This window comes from Dipodomys spectabilis, unplaced genomic scaffold (genome assembly GCF_019054845.1).
Source record: "Dipodomys spectabilis isolate Male_0828 unplaced genomic scaffold, ASM1905484v1 ptg000141l, whole genome shotgun sequence".
Classification (NCBI taxonomy): domain Eukaryota; kingdom Metazoa; phylum Chordata; class Mammalia; order Rodentia; family Heteromyidae; genus Dipodomys; species Dipodomys spectabilis.
This window is the reverse complement of record NW_024870818.1, coordinates 3,344,278-3,365,958: the sequence shown is the minus strand read 5'-3', so window position 1 is coordinate 3,365,958 and position 21,681 is coordinate 3,344,278. Positions and strand designations below refer to the sequence as shown.

Here is a 21,681-nt window from a genome sequence, read left to right as displayed (position 1 = left end):
AAGACAGTGTGATCCATTAGGAAATCCACATCTTTTAAAAACCAAGTTTCACTAATATAAAAAATACAAAACAGCTGAACACAATGATTCAAACATATAATTTCAGCTACTTAGGCAGAGATCAGGAGAATGATGAATCAAGTCCAGCCCAGCATAAAGTTCACAAGTTCCCATCTCAACCAATTAAAAAAACCTGTCATCCAAAGGCCTAATATTCAAAATATACAAGGACTTTCTGCTCAAGAAAGTAACCGCACCCAAACCTAATGATCAACCACTAAATGGGCAAAGGAACTAAGGAGAGAAGAGGTAAGAATGGCAAAGAAACACATGATGAATGCTTATCATCCCCACCCATATAGGAAATGCAAATCAAAACAATTCTCAGATCATTTCACCCCAGTTAGATTGGCCAACATTGTGAATTTGAACAACGACAAATGTTGGCAGGGATGTGGGGAAAAAAGAAGCCTTATTGCACTGTTGGTGGGAATATAAATGAGTACAATCACTCTAAACAGTAGTCTGGAGGTTCTTCAAAAAAAAAACTAAACATAGATCTTTCCTAAGACTCACCCATACCACTCCTAGGCATCTACCCAGAACATCATGAGCCAGGATACTATAAAGACCCTTGCACATGCATATCCAGGTTCATTGCTGCACTATTCACAATAGCCAAGCTATGGAAACAGCCCAAATGCCCTACAATAGATGACTGGATCCAAAAAATGTGGTACATATACACATTTACACAGGCATTAGAAAGTATAGTATTATGTCATGTGCAGGGAAATGGATGGCCCTAGAACAAATCATGTTAAGTAAGGTAAGCCAAGTCTGAGAGACAAACAACACATGTTTTCTCTAATACGTAGAAGCTAGATCTAAAATACACTGGGACATGATAAATTATACAGGATTGTAGGCATTCACACACAATGAGACCAAAAGAGGATATTCTTCAGAGAGAAGCACAAAGGCAGAATGCCTGATCATATAAAATAACATTTAGCAAAATGAACTGCAGAAAATGGAAACAAGTTCTTTTATTTCATTGCAAAAAAGAAAAAAAAAGAGAAAGGAAGGAAAGGAAAGGAAAGGAAAGGAAAGGAAAGGAAAGGAGCTGTCATCTCATGTATGAGAGAAGCACAAATACAAAGATAAAGATTCAGATCAGCCTGAGCATAACTGTGAGACCCTACTCAAAAAATACTATACCCTCTGTACATCACCCTCACAAAAATAATAATAATAGTATGTATAGCAACCAGGGCTGGGGTCATGAAGGTAGGGTGGGCTTCCTGGCAAGAACAGAGCCTTTGCTTACGCTTCAATACCAAAAAAGGAAAACCAAACAAAAATGACCAAAGCAAAATTAGTTCTGCCCTTTAAATCATCTAAGCTCTCTGCACACCAGTTACTCTATTACTAAAGTGAGGTATTTAATTAGATAATTTGGTAAATTAATATTTTTTCCATCCATAAAATTCTGTAATTTCTCCACAAGCTTCAGCGCTTGCCTGTATATTTCTTATGAATTTTCAAAAGGAGATACATATTTCATAAAATTAATACACTTTTGTTACAGTTCCAAGACAAAAATGTAGATGGGTACTGAATATACTGAATTCTCAATCTTACTGAAATCATTAATAAGATGATTCAATATCTTCTCTTTCTGGTAATAGCTGCCATACTCACATAATATCCACACCTCCTGGAGTAGATGATGATGTCTGCTCTTTGCTGGATGAAGAATCAGTAGTACATTCAGGTTCAGATACTGAATCGCTGCTGCAGGGCTCACTATTTGGAGACACGTTTCTTTGAGAGGTAGTATCAACTACTGAAGGTGCTAATTCACCCTCACTGAATGCATCACTTATAAACATGCCTTCATGGGTTAAATAAGCCACCTCTGTGTCCAATGAATTGTCTTTTGCAGCATTCTTCTGCTGTGAAATCTCCTCCAGTTCTCTAGCCCTTTGGTTTTTGTCAAGAACTGAGAGAACAACACTGTGAATTATATTCAATGTGGCCTACCAAAAAAAAAAAAAAAAAGATATTTTTAAAGGATTTATAACAGCTTGTACTTGAAGTTCCTTAAAGTGAATTCTGTGTATATAATTCTAAACATTAATGATAATAAGTGAGTCCAGGTATATATATATGCATATATATCAGAATTTCTACTAATATTTCATTATATCACAAGAGTGATTTAAAAAAAACTCTAAAGCTTAGGGTATTTATATTTTTACTGATTTTTTTAAAGTGAAAATCTCCCAAAACTATATTACATTAATTTCTCTCACCTCTTAAATCAGCTATTCTATACTTTCATAATTTGCCTGAAGAATCATATTAGTTGATATGGCTGCCTCACATAATAATAATTCACATGCTGAGGCTTTCCCCCCGCTCTTATTTCATACTGTCTCCCAGCTATTTAATCACTATTCTAGACATTCTGGCTCTTTCCCTAACACTCCAAGATGGTTCTTATCTTCTTCAGCACCTTCCTCTTGAACTTCCAAACTAAACCTCTTCCCACTCACAAAATATTATTTTCAGGTATTTTATTATCAACCTGGTAACCAAATGGAAAACTTATTTCAAAGTAGATAAAGACCTAAACATAACACCTAAAATTATAGAAAAAGTAGGGGAGAAATGCCAAGACCCTTGACTAGAAACTGGTATCCTGGTTAGGATCAAAAGCATAGGCAATAAAAAAAAATATAAATTCATCAAAATAAAAATCGACACATCAAAAGATACAATTAACAGAGTAAAAAGACAACATACGGAATACAAGAAGATATCCTTAAGTCATATGCCTGGTTAAAATCCAGAATATATATATATATATATATATATATATATATATATATATAAAGCAGATTTGCAATTTAACCATGAGAAACTAATCTGATTAAATAATAAGAAAAGAAGACAATCTCCAAAGAGATTTAAATCACAGTGAAATGCCATCTCACACCCATTAAGATGACTCTCAAGCAAACCAGCAAATAGGTATTGATTTATACTTGTGTTAGCAAAGATGTGGAGAAAGTAGAAACTTTGTGCACTATTGGTAGGAATGTGAAATTTTACAACTGTTATATAAGAGAATGTAGAAGTTCCTCAAAAAACTGGAATTACAGCTGGGTGCTGGTGGCTCATGCCTGTAATCCTAGCTACTCAAGAGGCTGAGATCTGAGGATCGTGGTTCAAAGCCAGACTGGGCAGGAAAAGTCAGCTCTCCTTGAGCTGAAGAGCTGAGGGACAGCGCCCAAGCCCCACAACCAACTAAAAAAAAAAAAAATTGGAATCACCATTTAACAGTTCCATTTCTACATATAGACTCAAAAAAACTGAAAGCAGACATTCTAAGAGATATTTAGAGACCTACATTTATTATAGCACAATTTATAGTAGCCAAAGAAAGGTAGACATAACTCAAAGTGCCACTGGCAAATGAATGGATAAGCAAAAAGTAGTGTGTGTGTGTGTGTGTGTGTGTGTGTGTGTATTATTCCATTTTGAAAAGGAAGGGAATTCTAATACATGCTACATCATATTCAACATCTTGAGAACATGATGCTAAATTAAGCCAGTCACAAAGGATAACTACTACTACTGCATGGTTCCACTTATAAAAGGTACTTAGAACAGTCAAATCATATAGACAGAAAGTAGAATGGTGGTTACCAGGGGCTAGAGAAAAGAAAGTAACACTCCAAGATTGGGAATGAAATAGCCTGGAAACGCAAGCTTCCCAATCTCAGCTTCCCACACAGATGGGTTGACAGGTACACACCACCATGCTCAGCTACTGCATGGACTGTACTCAAACTGCAATAATCCATCTCTACCACCTAACCAGCTAGGATTACATGAGCTACTAATGCCTAGCAAAAAAATTACACTGAATCAAACCACGTGAACATAACTACCAAAAATACAAGCTGACTCTGTTCTATGACAATGTAAAACCATTAAAAAAATTAACATAGCTGAGATCATACTATGTTAGTAGGTTTCATATCTTACCTTGTCTCTTAACATTATAATATATGCACTTTCTTATACCATTAAAAGTCCTTGGCTGCTTACTAATGTATCAGGGATAATTTACTTTACCATTCCTCTACAAATCATACAGAAGAGAAAACAAATACAGTTAGGGAGCTGAGGATGTAGCTCAGTGATAGCGGACTTGCCTAGACATGTGCATGGCTCTGGGTTTAATCCTCAAAACCTCAAACAACAACAAAATCACGTTAGGGATTCTAACCAATATAGTAGTCTGTGACATCTTTTCTTCTGAAAGGTTGAGCACTTTCTGTTCTTATAAATAACTTAATATTAAAAGACTTGGCTAAGCCGGGCACTGGTGGCTCACGCCTGTAATCCTAGCTACTCAGGAGGCTGAGATCTGAGGATCGCGGTTCAAAGCCAGGCCGGGCAGGAGAGACCATGAGACTCATATCTCCAATAACCACCAGAAAAACCAGAAGTGGCGCTGTAGTTCAAGTGGTAGAGTGCTCGCCTTGAGCTGAAGAGCTGAGGGACAGTGCCCAGGCCCAGAGATCAAGCCCCACAGCCGACCAAAAAAAAAAAAAAAAAAAAAAAAAGACTTGGCTAAAGAGGCAAAAATAATTAAATGAAATGCATCATCATGATTGGAACACAGACCAAAACTATGAAATAAAACCTGCAGTAAAGGACATTACTGGGCTAATACTGAACAACATGTCAAAAAATATTATATTGACATCATATTTCTAGAAATATTGGTGGCTTTGGATAGGTATTTGAATATATTTAACTTAAAAGTCTAGAAATATTCAAGCATCATAAAAAATTACAAGAAAAAAGCATATATGAAATATATAATGCTAAGTTTATCATATCAATGTTAATGTGAAACAAATCTCTAAATATTATAAAAATTTGCAAAATATCCTGAGGGACTTCAATTCTTATTAAAAACCAAGCCTCAAAAAAACAAAACACCCCAAACCAAGAAAGAACTAAGAAGTTTAGGGCACAAAAAAAATCAGTTCACAAGATGGCAGCTTTACTCAAAGAAATACAGAGCAGAATTTTGAAACTGTGACATTCAGACATTCCATCAGAGAAATTATGTTTTTGTTTTGGTTTGTTTTGGGTTTTTTGTCGGTCATGGGGCTTGAACTCTGGGCATGGGTGCTGTCCTTGAGCAATTCAGCTCAACACGAGCACTCTACCATTTGAGCCACAGCATCACTTCTGGTTTTCTGGTAGTTAATTGGAAATAAGAGTCTCAGTCTTACAGACTTTCCTGCTTGGGCAGGCTCTAACCGTGATCCTCAGATCTCAGCCTCCTGAGTAGCTAGGATGACAGGTGTGAGCCACCAGCATCCAGCGAGAAATTAAGTTTGAACTTTAATGAAAACCTATATTCATCATCTAATATAAAGCATACTGCTCAAAATAGTGATAAAAAAGGTATATCGCTTTCAACAAAGCCCTATCAAGTCCACTCAAAATAACTACAAATACCAGATTGCCACATGCAAATCACAGCTTACAATTAAATCTGCTGTATCTATTTACAAAAAACAAAAATTATACCTCAATCCATGGGACAGAATACTGATAAGAGAGAGCTGATCCATTTGTCTAAAGACTAATAATAAAGATATTTTCCCCAGTATGGTAGAAATAAATGCAGGGAAAAATTAGTCTGCATCAAGAGGAACAAGAACAACAATAACAACAACAACACACACATACAACACATAAGACTATAACTGGTATATATCAAGCAATAAGCACATCAAGCTTATATCAAGGAATTTTAAAAATTACAAGCAAAACCAAATGGTAAATAAGCCAAATGCAGAGAAAGAGAGTAACTGTTATCTATCACAAAAATAATCCAAATACTCACTGGTTTCTCAACCAAGAAATAAAACCCACAAGTTATGCTCCAGGTAGGACAGTTACTTTTGTTAGTGGAAAACAAAAAATGTCTCTTAAAAAACTAACTCTGGGAATCACAGAGAAAAGTAAATCAGAAGACACAGATGATTTGGATGCAGAGGATGAATGTGAAAAACATAAAATCTTTTGTGGAAGATCATGTGACAAAATACTTGTTACTTGGATATTGAATTCTGAGCTATTCAGTACAAGAAGATGAAAGAGAAATTAATAAAGACTCCATCAGTTGCAGTAGTATATTAAAAATATAACCAATATCCTTCAGAAAATTTTGTTGATAATAGGATAATTCCTCCTGAGTCCATTGTCTAGGCCACCTAATAGTTGGGACTATTTTCAACCAATACAAAAAGATCTTTAGCTGAAGAACAGTCTTCTCTGGTATCCATTACACTACTAACTTACTTGAAATATACCGGTATTTGGGGCGAAAAATACTAGAGAAACATAAAGAAACAAAAGATCATCTCATCATTACACAGATCAAAAACATTTTGGGACTAATCTATGTAAGTCTTGAGGCATGGTCCACCCTCTAAAGATATAGTGTAGCATGTCCAGCACCACCATAGATTTCTGGAGGGAATCAAATACTTGGACTTGGGAAAAAGAATGAGTAGTTGCAGTTTGGGTCTCAGCTAATACTGTCCCATGACCCAAGTTATGTTCTCAGAAAGGTAGAAAATGTCTAAAACGTGTTGATCATGAATTGTTGATCAGCAATTTATTTTCAAATGTCCAAACAAAATAAAAACTTCTCTCTTTATATCTGACAAATAGGGAACAGCTAGGTGTTTAACTACAGAGACCTTCAAACAGTCCTTCTACATCCTCCCTCAACCAACTGGCCCAGAGTCCTCAAGCCCTAAAGAATGTCCTAGATCTTGGCAGTGTTCAGATGTGCTCCAAACTGCAATCTGCAAGGTAAGTAGAACTGGGGTGTTCAAACCAGAAAGAAAAAAGTACATTGTAATACTACTAGTAAATAGTGATAAATGTTTCGTGTTTGGCTGTTTTCTCAGCATTTTCTGACTCTATAACAGATGGCAAGTACTATAACACCTCTAATTTCCTTGTATACAATTTTAATAGGTAAACTCAATTCTAACTATGAAACAAATACTATATGTGTGAGTTCAGGTAACTCCTTATCATACAATATAAACTAGCATCAAAATATATAATAGAGATGTATGTACACACCTCATGCATTTTGCAATTCATGAGCTAGAAAGTCAGGATAAATTCTTGGACAGTAATTATCACAGACAGAAAAAAACCTTTGGATAATACTGATCAGCACTCGAGTCCTTAATTATGAAAATTTATAGCTACAACTGGAAAATTACTTGACTCCTATATAAGAGCAGTGACAGAGAAGGTAGTTTTGACAAAAATATGACCATTTATATTTTATAAAACAGCACCTAGGATTACCTCATACTCTAACAGAAGCAGCACAGAGGCAAATCTAAGTCCAGGAAAATAATTTCCATGCCTGGTATTTAATTTCTTAATTCATTTTACTTTATAGGCACATTGCTATAGCTACTCAGCAAACTATACTTTAAAAGTGTTTTGAATATTTAATTTATAATAAGGAATGAGTAAAATAACTCATATGAATGGATATGGATTGTTTATTAATTCTACATTTTAATATTTTAATCTTTTAAAAAATGAAATCAATTAAACATGTATCTGTCCAATTTAGTACTAAAAATACTCTTTAGCACTAAAAAATAACTTCTTCAGAATTACGATAAGAAATAAAGATATAGGGGCTGGGAATGTGGTTCAGTGGTAGAGTGCTTGCCTAGCATGCATGAAGCCCTGGGTTTGATTCCCAATACCACATAAACAGAAGAAGCCAGAGGTGACTCTGTGGCTCAAATGGTAGAGTGCTAGCTTTGAGCAAAAGAAGCTTAGGGACAATGCACAGGCCCTGAGTTCAAAGCCTCCAGCCTGGCAAAAAAAAAAAAAAGAAGAAAAAAAGATATAGAAAAACTTTTATACAGTTTGTACATATAGCTGTATACATGATATATATACATATATATACATAAATATAAATATATATGTGGAAAGTTGACTTAACCTTATATTCTAGACAAACTGATAGATAAGCTTACCTTAACTCTCTGTAGGAAAATTGTAAACTTAGAGAAAATATCCTTTAATAAGTCAAACCACTGGGGGAAATTCAACATTCTCATCTGATCTGCAAGCCTAAAAAAAAATAGTTTAAACAAAAATAACTGATCACTCTAAACCAATATAAAATATCTTTAGGCTGGAGAAAACACTATCAAATATGATTAAATGTATATGATAAAAAACATATAATATAAATAAAATAGAAATGTTCATAAAATTAGAAATATTTTATTATAAATTTTTTAAATATAAAAATTTTATAATAAAAATTTATCCAACTCTCAAAAATAATAGAATCCTTGAGCTGGTCAATTACTAATCAACTACTTATTTAAATACCTTTAAGTCCAATCATATACAAACATACATTTGATCCCATGTGAATGTGCTGTGTTCACAGAAAAACATCAATCAGTTTTGGTTAAGAGTAATGACATCATCTGTAATTAAAAATAAGAACACAGAGCCGGGCGCTGGTGGCTCACGCCTGTAATCCTAGCTACTCAGGAGGCTGAGATCTGAGGATCGCGGTTCAAAGCCAGCCCGGGCAGGAGAGACCGTGAGACTCCTATCTCCAATAAACCACCAGAAAACCGGAAGTGGCGCTGTAGCTCAAGTGGTAGAGCGCTCGCCTTGAGCTGAAGAGCTGAGGGACAGCACCCAGGCCCAGAGTTCAAGCCCCATGACCGACAAAAAAAAAAAAATAAGAACACAAGGCTGGGAATGTGGCTTAGTGGTAGAGTGCTGGTCTACATGCATGAAGCACTGGGTTCTATTCCTTAGTACCACATAAACAGAAAAGGCTGGAAGTGGTACTGTGGTTCAAGTGGTAGAGCGCTAGCCTTGAGTACAGAGAAGCTCAGAAACAGTGCCGAGGTCCTGAGTTCAAGTCACAGAACTAGCTGAAGAAAAAAGGGGAAGGAGAGCAAGGGGGAGGAAAAGGAAAGGAGGAGGAGAAGGGAGGAGGAGGGCAGAGGAAGACGGAGAAGGACGGAGGAGGAGGGAAAAGGAGGGAGGAGGAGAGAGGAAAGAGGAGGAGGAGGAAAAAGAACAACAAAACAACATAGCATCTCCCTCAACAAATTTAATAATCTACTTTGCTAACTACAAAGTAAAAAAATATACTTTGCCACAAGTGAGAGGAAATTCTAAATATTTATCAGGATTACTAGCTGAGTAACTTTGTCAGCTTAGCTCCATCATGCTCTAATTTTCTCATTTTAATATGGGGAAAGCAACAGAATCTATGTGGTTGTTGTAAATACTGAAGAGGCTTAGAGCAAGACATCGTAATTTTTTTAATGTTTTGTATAAGCCAGTATTATTGATAGTCAACAATGATAAGTAACTTCAAAGATGAAATACTGCCATGTGCCGGTGGCTCACGCCTGTAATCCTAGCTACTCAGAAGGCTGAGATTGGAGGATCGAGGTTCAAAGTCAGCCTGGGCAGAAAAAGTCCGTGAGACTCTTATCTCCAATAAACCACCAGAAAACTGGAAGTGGCACTGTGGCTCAAGTGGTAGAGCGCTAGACTTGAGCTAAAGAGATGAGGGACAGCACCCAGGCCCAGAGTTCAAGCCCTAGGACCGAAAGAAAAGAAAAGAAAAGAAAGAAAGACTGATGTAAAACAGAACTCCATATATTTTATTAATTTAGATTGTTAATAAATGCTGTGGCATCCAGAGGTTTATTCTATTAAAAAGAAAAAGTACCTCTGCATTAGATAGTAAATTCTCTAGTTAAATTGACAAAAAGAGTTACCAACATTCATGTCCACTGGCCCTAACAGAATGTCAATGACATATTCTCCAATTCCAACTACTACAGTTGCTTCAACTTATTCTGAAATCAAGTTTTCACCAGGCAGTTACTGTGTGTGTGTGTGTGTTGGTTTGTTGTGGAACTGTGTGTGTGTGTGTGTTGGTTTGTTGTGGAACTGAACTCAAGGCCTGGGCATAGCCATCCCTTAGGTCTTTTGCTCAAGGCTAGCACTCTACCACTTTGAGTCACAGCATCACTTCTGGTTTTCTGGTGGTTAACTGGAGATAAGAGTCTCACGGACTTTCCTGATGAGGCTGGCTTTGAACAATGATCCTCTGACCTCAGCCTCCTGAGTAGCTAGAATTATAGGTGTGAGCCACTGGCATCCAGCACTAAGTAATAATATGAAAATTAAAATTCCACAATCTCCCATTCTGTGAGTTTGTTCCAGAGAGGTTTCAGTTTCCACATTGTTATTTATCTTAGGTAGTCATAAAGTTTAGATATCTACATGTAAAATATTTATTACTATTCAAAATAAAAGATTAGAAATTTCAAGAGTGAAACATAGGCAATTCAAAATTAAATTTGAGCTCAATTTTAATTATAGCTAAATAAATTAAATGAATACTTGCCATCCCACTATAATTAATAAACAACCCCTGCTTCCTATCTTCCTTCTCTCCCTCTCCCACCCATCCTCTCTGTCTTGGGAGGCCAACCTTCAGGGCTTGGACAATGAGCAGTCTTTGTAAAGACTAGAAGAAGTAAAGACACAAAAATCACCTCCTCTCATTCAGCTTTATATTCTGCAGTTAAGGTAACCTGTACTAAATATGGTCTAAAGACTCTAAATAGAAAAGCCCAGAAATAAACAACTTTTGAGTTTTACAATCTGTGCTTTTTTGAATAGTATGACACCTGCTTCTACCTACCCAGGATATAAATTTGACCTGCTGTATATGGAAGCTGACCATAGTCACTTGGTACCTATCTCAGTTATCAGATCAATTGTCTCAGTATCTTGATTTCTTTGTCCAAGTAACTTTTACTGTAATTAATAGTGGCCCCAAAGCCTAAGACTTGTGATACAAAGGAGGCACCAGAAACATTTAAGGACAGATTAATTTTGTCATTATGTGGCGATGTTACAAGATATAGAGTAAAACAAAACAAAAACACTGCATATGTGAGATTCAGTATTATTTGTGGTTTCTGACTTCGTCTTTGATGGGACTCCTGCAGATTGGAGGGGCCATCATATTGTACTTATTCCTCTAGTTCCTTTCCCTTCCTGAGGGTTACCTAACCTCAGGCTGACTACTTTCCCCTACTCAAGGACATAGCAATTTTTCATTTCTACTCTCAATTCTCCTGAATTCTGTTAACTGCTCTTTTCTCCTATCTCTTAAAAGTATTTCATTGTTAGGTGTGATTTTTCTTACACAATGTCCCAATCTCAGTAAACAATTCCTTAATTAAATCTTCCTTAAATTATTCTAATTTCTGAATCATCTTTTTCCTGATGAAAACCACCAAATCTATATCTTTATACTTACTTTACAACAGCATCTGTGTCTATATCTTCTATTTGTGAAACTTTATTAATCACACACTGCAAAATTTAAGCAAAAAAAAGAATTCAGTTAATGGTCTTCAGAATCCTAAGTATTCCATGTTCCATTTGTACGGTAGAAAGCACTGTCAGTATAGCAATTATTTTTCCAGACTTGTATATTAACCCAAGGTGTTTGAAATACTAAATCATTATCTTATCCCATTAACTATTTTATGGTATATTTAAACATAACAATTAAAATGTCCTACTATTTAAAGCTGTTCAAAATCATTCACTAGAAAAAGAACGTATCTCTTATGAGAAACAAAGTATGAGCCCTATATTAAAATGTCCTCCCAATAAACACATATTGGAGATTTAGATTTCTTTGTAATATATGATAATTTTAAAGTTAAAAAATATTTATAGTTAAACTTCAGGAAAATATCAGAATTAAAATGTTATTGAAAAATATATGTAGAAAATCATACAAACGTTTATAATGAAGTATTTTTTACAAATGGAATGCATCAGTTCAACCCAAATTCAACTCATGGAACTAAATGCTGCCTCTTCCTCCTTCCCAGTTACTACTTCATTGCAAAAGATTTTATTTTGATTTTTAAACTACAGATTAATTTTTCCTGTGTCTGAATTTTACAGAAGTGGAGGCATATAGTGTTTACTTTATGACTGGCTTCTTTAGCTTTATATTAGCTCTATAATATTCGTGTGTGCAGTTTTGAATAACATACTCATTCTCATCCTGTGTAATATTCCACTGTATAACTATACTTTAATTCTTCCCAATCACGATGGAATTTAGAGTGTTTCTGGCAGCATTGTTATAAATACTTAGGAATTGAAATGAAGAATAGCAAAGTTTGTATATGTAACATCAGTTGCCAACAATTTTCCAAAATGTTTATGCCAATTTAAAAATAGTGTTTTAATGTGCTTGAGACAGGTTAAGAGATGATAGTAATTTTTGCTTACTTTTATATAAACATTTAAAACTCATATGTGTATTTAATATAATGATGACAAAGCTAAGTGTGTCAGTGGCTCACACATGTAATCCTAGCTACTTAGAAAGCTGAGATTTGAGGATGCCAGTTCAAAGCCAATTCAGGCACACAAATCCAAGAGATTCTTTTCTTCAATTAACAGGGGGGGAAAAAAGCCAGAATTGGAGGTGTGGCTCATAACTTTTAGTGAAAAAGCTAAGAGTATGAGACTCTAAGTTCAAAGCCCAGTATTGGCACCAAAAGAAAAAAAAATGAGAAGAAAAAAAAAAGGATGATGATGAACTAAGCCTACTAAACACATTTAAAATTGCAGTATCTTTTTCATACAAAAAAACTGGACTCCAATGAAAATGAAGATCATGAAAAACTAAATAACACATCTATTTCCATTTAAAATCCTAATTTCTGATCATAAGGGTAAAAAAATGAATTTATCTAGTGTTAGTTGAGCATAAAACTTGTAAAGTCTTTTTAGACAGCAATTCAGTATTGTGTATTAAACAACTTAAAAATTATGTCACTCTCTGACTAGTAACCTCACTTTCAAAATTAGTCTAAGAACATATGTTAATATGACCAGTGAAGAACACTGTGTTATTCCAATTGAAAACCACCTAAATATTCACCGTAATGGAAAGCTGAAAAGATTTAGGCAACAAACATACTGTTGATGATTTAACTTGTTGTTTCTGAAGACCTCTATAATAAGAAAATGAGCTCAGCATCAGTGGCTCACATTTGTAATCCTAGCGACTCAGGAGACTGAGATCTTAGGATCATGGTTCAAAGCCAGCCTGGACAGGAAAGTTCGTGAGACTCTTATCTCCAATAAACTATTCAGAAAAAGCCAGAAATGAAGCTGCAGCTCAAGCAGTAGAGCGTTAACTGTGAGTAAAAGCAGCTCAGGGACAGTGCCCAGGACAAGGTCAAATCCCAGGAACAACACAAAACAGAAAAAACGCTTACAATAATTCTAACTAAAATTTATGGTCAAGGGCCTGGGAAGGTGGCTCAGTGGTAGAGCGCTTGCCTTGCATGCATGAGGCCCTGGGTTCAATTCCTCAGCACCACATAAGAAAAAAGAAAAAAGCCGGAAGTGGCACTGTGGCTCAAGTGGTAGAGCGCTAGCCTTGAGCTGAAGAGCTGAGGGACAACACCCAGGCCCAGAGTTTAGGCCCCACAACCGGACCCAAAAAAATAAAATAAAATAAAATAAAATTTATGGTCAAAATCATATGTACATTATGATGGCAATAATAAAAAATTAGTATCAATCTACTTACAGGAATATTCTTAAAAAGATAATCTTGACCAATAGACTCTGTTTTTCCATATTTTCAATTTTTAAAAAATCACTGAAGTATTTCTATTATAGCACACATTACATATATTTTAGGGGACATAAAAATAAAACTTCATAGAAGATTCTAGAACACACATCAAATAAAAAGGTACAATTACCTGTTTAATGATATTCTTTGCTGCAATAATCATTTCTTCACCATAGATTTCTAAAAAATTCAGTTTTCTTTGCTTTAAAAGTCCAAATACAAGAGATACTAGTCTTTCCTATTAAAACAAAAGACTATGTAATTTCACATTTTAAATCTGTAATAATCTTATATAGAGGTAGAAATAATCAGCAACAAGGGCTCTGTCTGATTCTTAAATCTCTATCTTACACCTGGTATTTCCAAAAGTCAGAAAAAAATCCCTCTCAAAGCAATCTTATCAGGTTTTGGATAACGCTGTAACAAATCTGGTTTGGGAACAAAATAATATTCGTACTTTTGGCCTAGTTACCACTGATGATTAATAAATAGTCCCGATGCCTGTTTTTAATTCATAGTCTAAAAGACAGAAACGACAACCTGGATTTTTAATGGGAAGTCAACTGCTTGCACACCTCTCTGTAACCACTTGACCATCAGTCAGGGACTTTGGATGTTTTTACTAGTCCCTGACAATGATTAGCACAGAGAAGTTACTAGATATGAGTATCTATCATGAACATGTTTAATATCTGTGTGATATGTATGGATATGGTTTATATATAGACATAAAATGTTTATGATATATAATATGTATATACATATAAGCATATGCACATACAGACATAAAGTCTGTTCATGATAGGTATTCAATGAATTTGAGTGACTAAAAATTTATCATGATAACTTTTTATAAAACAAATTCTAACACATATGTGCACACATAAAATACAAACTAATTTATTCACCCCATATCTCTATTTTGAAATTGCTTTGTAAGCTATGAAGGCCCCATTTCAATTCTAATTCTTAAGTTATAAAATAATTTTATTCTCTAATTTCATAGGATACCCAACATTTATGGTGTGTCTTAAGATCACATGGCTACTGAAGGGCTTCATAGGTCTGACAAAATCTTGATAGTGAAGCTAATTTTGTTCACCATAACCTGAGAAGTTTGTTCTAAACTAAAGATGTCAGGAAGTGACACTAATCAATAATATCAACAGTTCAAGGCACATACCTCTTCTAAAACTTGACAGTCATCTTCCAGTGGCCTGTTTAAATCATTGTGAGAATAAGTAGAAAATTCTGCAATCATCATTTTATCTATCAACTTTTCTAATTCACAAAGTTGTGATCCCAAATGCCTATAAAAGGAAAAATAAATTACATATCTTCATTTTAAAAACATAAGTTTACTTTCAAGGCAACTAGGAGGCAAAACTTTTTTAGCTGAATACCTGTTCAATAATGTGATGTTTTAGTAAAGTGATGTTTTCAGCCAAGATGGCTGAAATTATTTTACAACATGTCCAGAATTCTATTTTTCAATTTATTAAAGATCTTTAACCTCTAAAGCAGTAAAATATGGTGTAGAAAAGTTGGGTAACTGATCTACTTTATGTCACAGAAAAATATTTAGGTATTCTAATTTCTTCATTAATTATTTACTGAGCAATGATAGTCCCTAACCAGAATCATTTATTCAAAAAATCCAAGTGCCTATCAAATGTCTACTCTGTACCAGACCTTGTTCTAAGTGAGCAGAGATCATGTGAAGGACCACGGATATCACACTGATTCTATTTAATCTTTGTCATGATCAATCTGAGTTACTGTATACAACCCTAAGATCATTAAATGTAAGTCATTTGAACATACAGGTAAAAATAAAGCAGTACTGTCATTTACAAAGGGATTTTCACTGCACAGCCTAATATCCTCATAGAAACAATAAGCCTAGATAACATTGTTGGTCTAAAGCATTTAGAAATGAAGAAGAAAATCTAATCTGTTCTTGCCTTAGGGAAATAACTTTAAATAGTACAACTTTTATGTTTCATGCATCAACTTACTTTAATTTTTAAAAACTCTCATCTTGGATTTGAGAATATAACTCATTGTTACAACACTTACCTAACACATTCAAGGCCCAGATGCTAGTCCTAGCACAAAATTGATTTTTTTTTAAAAAAAAAAAAGCTCTAGAGAGTTGTGGTGATAAATGCTTATAATCCCAGGAAGCTATAAATTTAAGACCATTCCCAGGCACTGGTGGCTCACATTTGTAATCCTAGCTACTCAGGATGCTGAAATCTGAGGATCACAGTTCAAAGCCAGCCCAGGCAGGAAATTCTGTGAGACTCTTATCTCCAATAAATCACTCAGAAAACTGGAAGTGGCGCTGGGGCTCAAGTGGTAGAGCGCTTGCCTTGAGCTGAAGAGCTGAGGGATAGTGCCCAGGCCCAGAGTTCAAGCCCCATGACCGACAAAAAAAAAAATTTAAGGCCAGCCTGAATTGCCCCTCCCCCACGCATATATAATACACATACACACACATGCACACAACTTTTTGCTTTGGGATAATTTTAACAAAACTTGGTTTTAGATTAAATATAAATTTAAAACAACCATATAAAATAAATATACACATTGACTTGGAAAAGCCCACATCTATCTTTTACAGAAAAAAAATCTGGAATATGGTACAATTTTAAAGAAATAGTTAAAATCATTTGTACACAACTTAGGTTGTAAGATCAATTCCAAAATAAATCTGACAATTGAAATAACAGATTAAGTTTACAAATGTAATATAAAGATATTTCTTAGAACCCTTGAGAAGATTAATGAACTTCTCATAAAAGATACCAAAATAGCACAGTAAACTTATTCAGAACATATTCAATAATACAAACTAAAATACTATCATGGTAATATGGTAATAGGTAGCAAAATGGCACAGGTAATTACCCTCTGACCTAGGAATCCCACTTCTTGAAATCTATCTCAAAGATGCACTGACAAAGATACAAAAGAACATATATTCACTACGTTATTATTGATAGTAACAAGGAAATGGAAACAACACAATACTGGCCACTAGGAACTACTTGAATAAATGTAATAAATTCTTAAAAGAAACAGAATATACTCTTAGAAGAATTAAGAAGTGCCTGTATACTGTATGTTTCTCAATCTGTATTTCTTGTTACTTATAAAAAACTCATAAAATTTTAATATCACAGAGCTACTGTACATTCCAACCATAAAATAGCCAATGTTTTTGCCATTCAAAAACCAATTTGGGGCCTGGTAGAGGAAAGAGATATCTGTATTGAGAAAACATGCCATAGAATATGGTATAATATCTGGGTATACTGTAATATAATCACAGAAAGGTGGGAAAGGTAAGAAAAATGTGATAGTATTTATCCTAGGGAGATCAATAAACTCAACAGAACTCTAACTTTTCAAAAAGTTGAATTACTGATATCTTGGCTTCTTCTCAAAGCATATAATGTGAAAGTCTTCTTACTAAAATATTTGAAATCTAAATTATAGATTATATAGAATTATAGAATCTGTAATATGTTGAATATTTTTGATACAATCAATAATACCTGAAATAGAATCTCAAGATTATATTTGGTCAATAAAACCACAAGAAGCTAGCAAATATAATAAACTCTTAATACTCTCAACCTTTTATTGTTTTGCTGTTTTGCCAGTCCTGGAGCTTGAACTTAGAAGGCCTGATTACTCTCCCTGAGCATCTTTTGCTCAAGGCTAATGCTCTACCACTTGAGCCACAGTATCATTTCTGGCTTTTTCTGAGTAGTTTATTGGAGATAAGAGTCTCACGGACTTTCCTGCCCAAGCTGGTTTCAACCATAATTCACATATAGCAGCATGATCACGGATGCCTAGCTTCTACAAGACAGACAGACAGACAGACAGACAGACAGACAGACAGAGAGAAAGAGAGAAAGAGAGAAAGAGAGAAATAGAGAGAGAAAGAAAAGAAAGAAAGGAGAACCAGGCATGGTAACACAGACTGAAATCCCAGCTACTTGGGAGGCAGGTATAAGATTTAGTCTGAAGCTAACTCAGGCAAACTTACTAGGACTTTACCTTTAAAATAAAATATAATAGATAATTAATTTAACAATGGCTACAGGAATAGCTCACGCTGTAGAGTTTAATACCGAGAATGGTGCCAAGAAATAAAAAGGTCTACAACAGGAAACAAACTAGTTTCATTATTTATTTTGGAGGAGAGAAGGGAAGTCTTGGGGCTTGAACTCAGGGCTGGGCACTATTCCTGAGCTTTTGTGTTCAAAGCTAGTGCTCTGCCACTTTGAGTGGCAACGTCACTTTCAGCTTTTTTGGTGCTTACTTGGAGATAAGAATCTCATGGCCTTTGTTGTCCAGGCTGGCTTTGAACTGCAATCCTCAGATCTTAGCCTCCTGTGTAGGTGGGCTTACAGGTGTGAGCTACCAACATCCAGCCATTAATTCTTGTCAAAAATTATGTTCGTTCCTGGCTCAGCAAATCAACAGCATAACTTCACAATTTTAAATCTATAGCATTATAAAATTAGCACTGATATTCAGAGTAATGGTTGAGATCTTCTAATATGGTCACTTACTACATTAAGAAGTATAGCTTTTCAGGTCTGTATGACCTAGAATGAGTTATCCAAGACTTTGTAAGCTCCAGTTTTCATATCTGTCAAAATAGGGATATTACCTATCTCAGTTTTTGTAAGGGTAAATAATACATGCAATATACTTAGCATGGTATTGGTTCAGAGTTCTAATGTATTTGATAACTGTCCTCAATTGTTGGCTGATAGCTCTAATTAATAGTGATAATAAAGTAGTAAAAAATTAACAAAAAATAATGAAAACTTAAAAGTTCCTTCATAAATCTTTACAATATAAAAAGCAAAATATAACAGTCCTGAATTGTAAAGTAATTAAAGCTTTCCTGTATCAAAACTTGCAAGTAGCCAATACTGAAGAGTAGGTTGAGGCCCATCCATACTGGATGATCATTAACCTTAGCAATTCTTTTAAATTAGTATAAAGCATAAATAATATATATTATTTGTCATTTCGTTGCTAATAGAATTTCTTTTTGTGATAGTTTAAGATATTCATTTCCCAATATTTAAAACTGCCCACTTTTGCGAAAATTTTAGGCAGGCAGTAAATTATTTTAAAATTACAAAACCAAACTATGCAAATAGACCAGAAAGCTCAGCCCATAATCCAAAGGTCATGGAAAGAAAAATAGAAAAGATATGTAGGCACAGCTATTTTGCCTGACATTTAAAACCCAATAGACTAAAAAACACAAATAACTTTAAGATAGATAGACAGTTGTTATCATAGGAGAATATAAAGAGTACTTTGGGAGTTCAGAAATCACAAGACAAAGTTAAACAGCAAATAATTTCAAGGTCAAAAGCTACAAAATGAATGAGAAAAAAGAAAATACATATATTGTACATTTTCTAGATATTGTTAACACACACAATTTCAAGAATTTTTCAAGTTCTTTTTTAGAAACAAGAATTAGATTAGGGACTGATGGCTCACACCTGTAATTCCAGCTACTCAGGACGCTAAGACCTGCAGGATCATGGCTCCAAGTCATCTGAACAGAAAAGTCTACAATTACTCAAACTGAAGATGTGACTCAATTGGTAAAGCACCAACCTTGAGGAAGAAAGCCAAGCAAGAGTTGTTCTAAATCTCCGGGCATCACTAGCTCATGCCTAGCTGGTTAGGAGGCTGAGATCTGAAGATCCTGGTTCAAAGTCAGCCCAGGCAGAAAAGTCCATGAGACCCATATCTCCAAAATTAAACACCAAAAAGCCAGAAGTGGAGCTGTGGCTCAAGAGGTAGAGCACTAGTTTTGAGCACAAAAAACTCAGGGACAGCACCTAGGCTCAGAGTTCAAGCCCCAGGACTGGAGAGATGGCCCTAAATGCAAGCCCCAGTACTGGAATAAATAAATAGGGTTCTGTATTTGTAGTAACTTCTAAAAATTGACGTATAAGTAAAGCAATAGAAAGAACAAAATATACAAAAGCAAAATAATATCCATAAAATATGTAATTGTCAAGTACCAATGGTTTACACCTGTAATTCTAGCTACCCAAGAGGCTAAGATTTGAGAATCATTGTTCAAAAGCTAGCCTAAGTAGCAAAGCCCACAAGATTTCATGTCCTATAAACCTCCAAAAAAGGCTCTGGTAAACACACACACACACACACACACACACACACACACACACACACACCCTTAATTAACAAGTCCTTTACACACACACACACACACACACACACACACACACACACACACACACACACACACACACACACACACACACACACACACACACACACACACACACACACACACACACACACACACACACACACACACACACACACACACACACCCTTAATTAACAAATCCTTTGGTTGACCTGCCAAGAAAAAGATTTCAAATATTAAGATGTTATGCTTTTCTTCTTTTCTTTTGGTCTGTTGCAGGGCTTGAACTGTGGGCCTGAGCTCTTTAGATCAAGATAAGCGTTCTGCCACTTGAGCCACAGTATCACTTCTGGTGTTCTGGTGCTTAACTGGGTAAGGGTCTCACAGACTTTCCTGTCTGGGCTGGCTTTGAACTTTGATCCTCAGCTCTCAGCCTCCTGAGCAGCTAGGATTATAGGCTTGAGCCACTGGCGCCAAGTTGATCCTACACATTTCTAAGATAAGTTCTAGGAAAATGACTAAAATATGGTCAGAAAGGAAAACAAAGTAGGTGAAATTCCTACTGATAAAACATAAACATTTTCATAAATTAAAAACATGATTTATGCCATTAATGTTTACAGAAGACAAGAAACCTGTAATACACATACTTCCTGATGCATTAGACAAAACAATAAAAGATCTAAAATGAATTGTTTCCAAAGTTAAAAGGCCTTAAAAATATTTGTGAAGTTATACAAGAAAGTAATGTTGATACTTAACAACCTTATAACAAAAAGGAAAGACAAAAACAAGAAGTAAATCACCAGTTAGATTTAACACATTTAAAACAAAGTACAAAAGTTATAAAAAAAAATTAGTCTTCAAGTATAGATCAATATTCTTCTTTGATTAGAGAAATATTTTAGAGTATTTTTAATTTTGCAAATTACTTGCATATGGAGATACCAAACTTTAATAAAGTTAGTTATATCCTGGAACTGACATTTACTAGGCAGCTTTACTGAAACATTTTACATGACAAATAAACCATCTTTACACATGTAAGTTGTAAAGAAAGTAACAGAAACATGAGAAAAATGTAGCTATGTACAACATTTTAAAGACTTCTTAAAATCACATACCCAAACACCTGTTTATTCTGCTTCCCCTATGCTAGTGATCAAACGCACGGTATCAAGCATGGGAGGCAAGGGCTCTTCCACTGAGTTATAACCCCAACCCTAAGAAAACTTAAACATTTAAAAATTTTTTGCAGTTCTGGAAATGAAACTAGGGCCTAGTATACACTAGAAAAGCACTTGAGCAATAACCCCAAACAGCTTACACAATTTTTAAAACTATTTTGTCATTTGCATTAAAGTACAAACTAAAAATGTAAAACTGAAGATTAAAAGGACTGGGGATTTAGTTCAGTAGTAGAGCACTAGCCTAGCCTAGCACAACAATGAATGAATGGATAAATGAATGAGTACCCAAATTAGGAATAAACACAAATAATATTTATATTCTGTAATTCAATCCATCATAAAACATTCATAATAACTCTGCTCCTAAATTTTTTCCACATAGTTTTGGATAACTACAATTTTCATTAATACTACTGATTACAA

At 34.8% G+C, this 21,681-nt stretch overlaps 1 protein-coding gene across 3 annotated transcripts in view; it reads right to left on the bottom strand.

Moving 5' to 3' along the window:
- Positions 1-21,681, bottom strand: part of Vps54 (VPS54 subunit of GARP complex) — a 111,626-nt gene that overhangs the window by 46,428 nt on the left and 43,517 nt on the right. For all 3 annotated transcript variants that reach the window (XR_006149163.1, XM_042691166.1, XM_042691167.1), the window contains exons 8-12: positions 15,018-15,144; positions 13,965-14,072; positions 11,477-11,532; positions 8,130-8,226; positions 1,705-2,042 (exon numbers count right to left, since the gene is read on the bottom strand). Coding sequence is in view for 2 of the 3 variants with exons in the window: in XM_042691166.1 (XP_042547100.1) it covers positions 1,705-2,042; positions 8,130-8,226; positions 11,477-11,532; positions 13,965-14,072; positions 15,018-15,144 (726 nt within the window). In the remaining variant the exon portion in view is untranslated. The remainder of the gene's footprint in view (positions 1-1,704; positions 2,043-8,129; positions 8,227-11,476; positions 11,533-13,964; positions 14,073-15,017; positions 15,145-21,681) is intronic.